The sequence below is a fragment of the Lepidochelys kempii genome, chromosome 15 (genome assembly GCF_965140285.1).
Source record: "Lepidochelys kempii isolate rLepKem1 chromosome 15, rLepKem1.hap1, whole genome shotgun sequence".
In the NCBI taxonomy this organism is placed as follows: Eukaryota; Metazoa; Chordata; order Testudines; family Cheloniidae; genus Lepidochelys; species Lepidochelys kempii.
The window spans coordinates 25147096-25155245 of record NC_136394.1 but is presented as its reverse complement, the minus strand read 5'-3'; the positions used below and the strand labels follow the sequence as shown (position 1 = coordinate 25155245).

Below are 8150 nucleotides of genomic sequence, written 5' to 3'. Positions count from 1 at the left end.
TAAGTATAATGGGCTCTTAGTTCACCATAAACATAAATTTCTAGTGCATTTTATAAAATGCCTGGTCTGTAAGCTCCTAGACTATTATGTGGAATATTCAAAGCTGATCCCTTTAAAATGTAATCTTACTGTGTGTTCAGTAACACCTCAAATTTTATGCCTTTGAGCTAGATGCCATAAGTTGTCCATTGAATATATTGCTTCCTTGATACCTTCAATATTATAAAGTTTTTATATAGGAAAAATTAAGGCTTTAGGGTACCTTAATACTGTATCTATATGGACTGACCTCAATCTTGTTAATCAGAGGTACAGCTGGCTGAAGCTAGCCAGCATATCCACTGTTACCTGGTTAAGTGTGAAGGGCATTTGTATACCAATTACTATGTATTTCAGTTTGGAACTTCAAGATTTCACAGAAGCTACTGAAGAGCAGTTATTCACCAAATGTTGACCTCTTCCCATAGTGACTTGTGTTGTGAAAGGTACATTTCTATGGTCTCTACTTATCTAATGGAAGGAGAGAAGAAAAAAAAAAAATCTCAGGCCTAATAAAGCAAAGTCAGTGGCAGAGAAACTCACCAGTATCCCACCGCTCATACCCATCATGCCTTCAGGCTTGCCTATTAAGATGTAAACAGATGTGCTTTGGTACATGATAAGCAAGAACTTCCTAAATGCATAGGACCTGATTCTTGTCTTTTATAAGTTTTACACAGACATGTTCCTTCCTTAGTGCGGCTGCAAGGAAGGTCAGAACTGGATCCGTATCTCTTAGCTAGAGGAAATACTTACCTGCCTGTCAGTTTGAGGTTATGGGGTGGAAAGTTCAGCACGTTCGTCTGTGGCAATCTTGAGTGATGTAAAAATGCTCAAATAACTTGGTTAGTCTCTAAGGTGCCACCAGTCCACCTTTTCTTTTTGCGAATGCAGACTCACACGGCTGCTACTCTGTAGAAGGAACTGGTGATGGTTGAAAGGTCTGGAAGCTAGAAATCACCTCTGAAGCGCTAACTCAGAACGTGCTCAAACATTTACCCTGGGGAGTGTGGAATAAAAGCCTCGAGAGAGTGTAGAAGGACGTGGCTTAGCCCAGAAGCAGCCGCGGAGCAGTTCCTCACGCTACTGTTCGCCTCAGCAGCGCGGGACCGGCACCCTGCTGCAAAGCGGAACGCATCTGCGCCCGGCCGCTGTTTTCCCACGGACTCATTGACGACGGGACCCAGCCGGGCCGGGGCCAGCCTGAGCGGGCGGGCAGCGGCACAAGGGAGCCTGTTCAAGATGGAGGGGGTGACCGAGGGGCGGTGGGAGTGTCTGCCCGTCACGCTCAGCCCGGGCGTCCTGCGGACCCTGCGGGAGCTGGGCTTCCCCCACATGACCCCCGTGCAGGTAGGGGGCGGGAGCCGCCCCGCTTGCTGGGCCGTGGCGGGTGGCTCTGCGGTGCGGACCGTGCTCAGTCCAGGGGGCCCCCCTGCCCTTCCCCCGAGCCGGTGCTCGCCGCCATCCCCTTTCATACGGCGTGGGGGAGAGCTCGGCCGTCTGTCCCCCGGAAGATACCACGGGGGTGGCACCCCGTGGTATCCCTCAAGGCGGGCTGCGCCCCTCCCCTCTTAATACGGGGGGGAGGGGGCTGTGAGCGACCCCCTCAGGGCTCCACTGGGCAGTTGTACCTGCTGGGCCCTTTAATAGGAGGGAGGCTCTGCCCCCCTCCCCCCGCGTGCAGCGGAGGCTCCTGTGAGTATTTTTATGCTGCTTGTCTGCCCCTCCGGCCAATGCAAAAGGGGGGAGCCCATCATAAAGCGTCCATGGGGTGACCTGTGGGCGCTGCCTTTTTTTTTTTTTTTTAATGTGAAGGGGGAGGGCCCCTTCGGTGCAGTTTGTCTCTGTGTATAGTGCATAGGGGATGGCAAGCCCCAAAGGAAGATGCTCCGTTATGTAATGAGTAGCGCCTGAGAAGGCAATAGGTGCTAGTGTGTGCTGCTCTAGTGATCTGATGGAAAGGACAAGTTGGTTCAAGTCCTCTGCTTTAGATGAGGGGCTGGTGCTTAGAATAGAGTCAGAACTCCTGGGTTTTCTATTCCCAGGTCAGTCACCGCTCAAACCCGCCCTCCCCAGGTCTCTCTATTCCTGCCCCCTCACCCCAAACCCCTCCAAACACACTTCTCCAATTATTGCCACCGTGTCAAGCTTCCCATCTGTTATCCCCACCCTGCCAGGTTCTCCTTCCTAGCCACCCTGGGGCCCTCTCAAGACCCCCATTTCTCTTGGGGCAGGTCCCTATCTCTGTTTCCCCCTGCACTTCCTCTGTGACCTAGAACAATCACTTAACCTCTCTGGGATTCATTTTCCCATCTGTAAAATGGGGTTGATGACACTTACGTGCTTTTGTAAAGCACTTTTAGATTTTTGGGTGAATTGAGTTACATAAGAGTTGTTTAAACCAGTGAGGATGTAATTGTGCCATATTTCTGTCTCCTTTAGTCTGCAACCATACCTTTGTTTATGAACAATAAAGATGTTGCTGCAGAAGCGGTGAGTATTTGTGAATTGAATTCTCTGTTTATTTTTTCTTACAAGTATTTGCACTCGTGAAAAAACTAACTTTGCTTCAATTTTCACAGGTAACAGGCAGTGGCAAAACATTAGCTTTTGTAATTCCCATATTAGAAATTCTCCTCAGACGGGAAGAGAAGTTAAAGAAAATGCAGGTAAGACTGAATTGAGGGATTCTGAATATATAAATAAATATATAGCTGTAACTTAAGATTGAAGACTTATAGGACTACTTAAGAGTCAAGTTACACATGTGATTAAAGGTTTGCAGGATCAGCCCCTCATTACATTCATAACCAGGAATAAATTGAAAACACTTTTTTTTAAAGTTCTGTGCTGCTTTTTATAGATTTGTTTAAATGTGTTCCTGAATAGCTTGTGAAATTGATTAGTAATAATTTGTACTTTGTATATTGCTTTTTGTTTACCAAGAACAAAAGATGTCTGTAAACTGTCAGAGAACAAGATATCTCAGGGACTATGACCTTTTAGTTTTTTATTGTACTGTCTCTTGACTTCTGAACAAATTTGAATTCACTTCACTGCTACTTGTCACTAAAGATCTTTGTATTGCCTTAAAAAAATGTTGTGCACCCAATTAAAAAAAAAAGAGGGGCATTTCAAAGGGATTTTGTGTTACTGTACTGTGTGGCCAGCTGTGTAATGCATCCCATTTTGACATGTTTCAGGACATGACAATTGAATTGGATCACTTGTTTATTTCTCAGCACTTTAACAAAAATGGTGTTTGCCCATGGAAACTTTAGCATCATAATTTCATAGTCACAGCAAATAGTAAATGTCTTTTGGGGCATTTGTCTATTTCTGTCTTTCCTTTTGTTCTAATGAGCAGGTTGGAGCCATAGTCATCACACCCACAAGAGAGTTAGCTGTTCAGATTGATGAAGTGCTATTACATTTCACAAAACACTTCCCCCAATTTAGGTAGGTATGCTTAGGTTTGTAATGAAAACAGACTTTTCTTTGGCTTTTGTTTGCAAATTTGTGAGTGACATGTTTCTTGTTTCAGCCAGATTCTTTTGATCGGTGGTAGGAATCCAATAGAAGATATTGAAAAATTCAAAGAACATGGGTGAGTTGACTGATAATGTGTTTCTATTGGTGCCTCTCAGAGCAGAAATGAAGCATAATCCCTGCCCCAAGGAGTTTACAAATTAGGGTGCCAATCCTGCACATATTTAAGGATGTATTTAACCCATTGCCTTCTATAAATCAAGTTATTTATGTGCTTGTGTTTGCGGGATCTGTCTCCTGAATTAGACACGGATAATGAGGGACTAACAAAACAGTAGGAAGGGATCAAATGTAAAATCTGTGTTACTGACCAAGGGCTTGTTGACCTGAATTTTATGGGTTAGTTGTTCTGGCTCGCCACTGATCACATCCGACGAGAAGATTTATAGGTTCTTGTCCAATTCAGACTACAGGGTCCGAGAACTCACAGAGTTCTATATCGGGAGAGGACTCTCGAGGTGGTTGACAAAACCACTTACACTGAGGACAGTACCAAATTGATAAAAGCTTTATTGAGATTAACAAAAGAATAATAAATGCTATGATTCTTCTGACTGCAAAACAGTAAAAGAATGCCAGAACTCCTGGTGGTAACATTCCTATTATAAGTACCTTAACTTAACATACCTTGAGGCCTTGGTAATAGGAGGTGAAGGACCAGCTTACTCCTGGCATGCCCGATAACAGGATGGTTCTGGTTTCCCCAATAGTTAGGAATGTTGAGCACTACACAAGCTGAGCTGATAGCATGATAGAAGATAGGAGAACAAAGAAAAGAAAGCTGAAGTTCCCTATGATATCTTTACAAGGTATTTTATAGGATCCTGACACTATATAATTCAGATCCAACCTACTATGCCCAAATCTTATTTCCATACCCTAAGAAATTTATGGGTACTCTTAGCCTATAGGTTAGTGGATTATGACACTTACTCTCTCCATATTATCTCACTCCAAAAACTGCCATCCTAGGCTCTCTTGGCAACTGACAAGTCTGTGGTATACCCTGTGGTTACCAACCGGTTGCAGATGCCGGATAAACCTGTTCAATGTTGTGTGTAGTTCCTCCCTTTGGTTCCCCACAATTCAAGGACCATTCCTATCTGTGCCACAGGTTGCCAGCTTTTATGCTGACTTACTCTTAACTGATTATACTTTTACCTATTTAGCGGATCTTACTGGATACAGGCTGGTAGGCTTTTGCATTTCAGCAAAACTTATTCTATGTATAATTATTAGGAAACACACATTGTATGCCTCAACACATCCTAATTTCATAGGAATTAATACTGATAAAATATAAGAAACATATATAAAATGGATTAATTCATAAAGAAAAACATACTATTTGATACGGATGGCTGAATGAGTAGGATATAATAGCTAGAAAAGTAATCCTATGGGCTACAGCTAGTGCATAGCCTAAATTAAAGTGTTGGTGTTTTGTTTTGTTTTTTTAACTAAAGAGATATTTTAATTGGCTTACTTAGTGTAAAATGTCACAGCAGGGGTAAGTGCCAAAGAGGATCTTAAATAAATGGCCTTGTGGTTCAGCTTGGGAAGGGTGGGGTTGAAAAAAGTATGTAAAAAATTAATGGATCTTTTAAAAAATACTCTGCATTCACTTAATTTTGAGAGACCAATCTGTGGCCTTGTAACACAGGCTCCTGGATCCTGTGCTTTGTTCCTGTCTACAAACTACTCTGAGACCCTTCTGCTGGTCCAACACCTTGTGCAGTTTATTTACAAATGGATTCCTACCACCTTCATAACATATACAGCTCCTATAACAAGCAAGGGAGATCAATCTCTCTCTCCCCCCTTACTGCCTGCTTTTCCCCTTTCCACTTCCTTCCTGGCTAATGGCTTAATTAGCCTTTCTGTGCTGCCCCACCAACAAATTAGGCACAGCTCTGCTTAGTCAGCTCCATTCTGCCTTGCTTGATTGGAGCTGCTGTGAACAGTGCTGACTCAGCCTTCCTTGCTTGGCACTCTGTCAGAGGCCTGAACTGGGAATACCAGAATATTGTCTAAGTAATTTGATACGTAATTTTCATAAACTGCTTTCTGTGGTGATACGTATATGGAAATTCTGAAATAAAGTGGCATAGACTTGGTGGTCTTGTTTGCATGCCAGTACACTTTTCAGTTTACAGCTATTTTATAGCTATGTAAGCTCTAGGATCAATATAAGTAGCTGCGGAGCTTTTGTATGCACAAGTTATTTATCTTTAGGGTTTTGTTCTTTTACCCTTCAGCATAATATCTGAGCACATTATATGTTAATAAGACAGACAATAGCAAAGTCTTTAGTGGACTGAGCTCTCTTCCATTGTCAGAAGTGCACAGGTCAGTCCCCACTTGAAGATTCCAGACTGTGTTTTGAGTGGAGGTTTGTGGTATGATGAGATTCTGGGGTGGTGTTGACATCCAAGTACAATTAAAATATAACCTAAGCTGTATACTCCCTGTCACCGATAGTGGGAACATCATTATAGCCACACCAGGCCGTCTAGAGGATTTGTTCAGAAGAAAAGCAGATGGGCTGGATTTAGCAAGTTGTGTGAAATCACTTGATGTGCTGGTATTGGATGAAGCAGACAGACTTCTAGATATGGGATTCGAAGCAAGGTATTTTTTTAATATAATTCTAGTAGTACTTGCCATTCCTATAATGCTATCCATCTAGGGCTCTCAAAGCATTTTAGAACCATTAATGTGCTCAAGATGTTTATTATTCCTGTGCTACCGATGAAGAACTGAGTCACAGAAAGGTTACATGACTTGTACAAGGTCACACAGTGAGACTAAAATTTAGGAGTCCCAGGTCCCAATTTTTCTATCCAGGTGTTTGTGATACCCATCAAGATAGTATATGAGAACCTCACAAACCATGAATGTGTCCTTACAATACTCCTTTCAAGTAGGGAAGTATTATCCCTGTTTTTACAGATGGGTAGCCGAGGCACAAATAAATTAATGTCCTTGTCTATGTTAAGGGAATTTGCAAGGCTTAAGTGACTTGTCGCACTGGGAATTAAACCTGTTTCTCCTGAGTCTCAGTCAAGTGATTTAACCACAAGATCCTTCTGATTTTGACCACTGCACAATGCCTCCTTTTTTAACTTTATGATGGGTGGGGAAATGCATGTGAAGCTTATTTATACCCTTCTGCTTTTAATGGCACCATTGCACTAAACAATTTGGTATTTCAAATATGACATGAAAATTGATCATACACTAATGTAAACTGAAGAGGAAGACATATCAAACTATAGTATGTATCAAGGATCCACTCTTTTCTGATCTTGTCTTCTTTTTGAGCTTCCTTGTACGTTTTTATCATTCTCTGCAGAGCTTGGAGGAAAAAGAGAAGAGCCAAGGGAAGGGGGCAACATAACAAGGCTAATAATCAAAACCATAGTTATTCATAGGCCTAGTATGTTCAAGTAAATATCATCTGACCGCCTATTTAAAACCTCAGGTGCAAACACACATGAAGTATAATCAGTCAAGCAAACACATGATTGTTAGTGCAACAGCCGGTGTTGTGCACAGCACCCTTTTGTAAAAATCATTCTGTTTTAAAAACTGATTATAAAACTTCCTCTTGATGGAACTCTGGAGCTATTTTCTTTTTAAATTGTGTTTACTTGCAGTTTAAATACCATTCTGGACTTTTTGCCCAAGCAGAGACGAACAGGTCTGTTCTCAGCAACTCAGACTCAAGAAGTAGAGAACCTGGTGAGAGCAGGTCTCCGAAATCCTGTCCGCATCTCAGTGAAAGAGAAGGGAGTGGCAGCGAGTAGCACTCAGAAAACACCCACACGGCTTGAAAATTACTATATGGTGAGGCTCCCTGCTCCCCACGTTTGTTGTTTCTCTTTTAAACATAATGATGAACTCAGAATGTTGCACTCCGGTGCACTGCAGTTTGACAGTCATGTTGCCTTCAGAAACAATGCAACAGTGAGTATTCTAAGACTGCAGCAAAAACAGCTAGCAACATTATTGCAGTAAACAAAAATTGAAATAGGAGCTGCCCTCAGAAGGATTCATGCTGATAAATCAACTACTAAAGCAAGCCTAAGGCCTTTCAAATTCCTCTGAAGCAGTATTGTCAAGTAGCTTGAGTTGGAGACACTAAGTCAGAATTGCTGGCCTTAATTCCTTGCTCTGCCATTGATTCACTTTCTATAACCTTGGGGAACTTGCTCAATTTTTCTGTGCCTCATTTTTCCCTGTCTCTGAAATGGGGATAATATGTAACACTCCCCAATCCTTGAGGTCATTCTGTATTTATTCACTGAGGAAATAATTTCAACCAAGATTTGTAATTAGGTCAATAGTTCATCTTCAGAACTATTATAACTATATACCAATAATAGGTAACTTTAAAGCTGAATTCCAGCTTAATGTTTATTTCTTTTTAATTAAGTAAGCACCAATATACATAAAGGACCATGTTCCCACACTGATGTATGTGGAATACGTTTCAGCAAGCATTAACTTGTGTAAAATGCCTCCTCTATTAGTGCACGAATCAATCGCAAAGGCTCTGT

General features: G+C 42.0%; 1 protein-coding gene across 3 annotated transcripts in view; it reads left to right on the top strand.

Moving 5' to 3' along the window:
• The first annotated feature begins 1231 nt into the window (after positions 1-1231).
• The window catches only part of DDX55 (DEAD-box helicase 55), a 17635-nt gene continuing 10716 nt past the window's right edge, over positions 1232-8150 (top strand). For 2 of the 3 annotated variants that reach the window (XM_073313398.2, XM_073313396.2), the window contains exons 1-7: positions 1232-1389; positions 2482-2532; positions 2622-2708; positions 3407-3498; positions 3584-3646; positions 6070-6219; positions 7248-7437. In XM_073313398.2, coding sequence (XP_073169499.1) covers positions 1282-1389; positions 2482-2532; positions 2622-2708; positions 3407-3498; positions 3584-3646; positions 6070-6219; positions 7248-7437 — 741 coding nt within the window. In that variant the 5' untranslated portion in view covers positions 1232-1281. Of the gene's footprint in view, positions 1390-1546; positions 1735-2481; positions 2533-2621; positions 2709-3406; positions 3499-3583; positions 3647-6069; positions 6220-7247; positions 7438-8150 lie in introns of those variants that run through there. The other variant, XM_073313397.2, reaches the window with a different exon arrangement.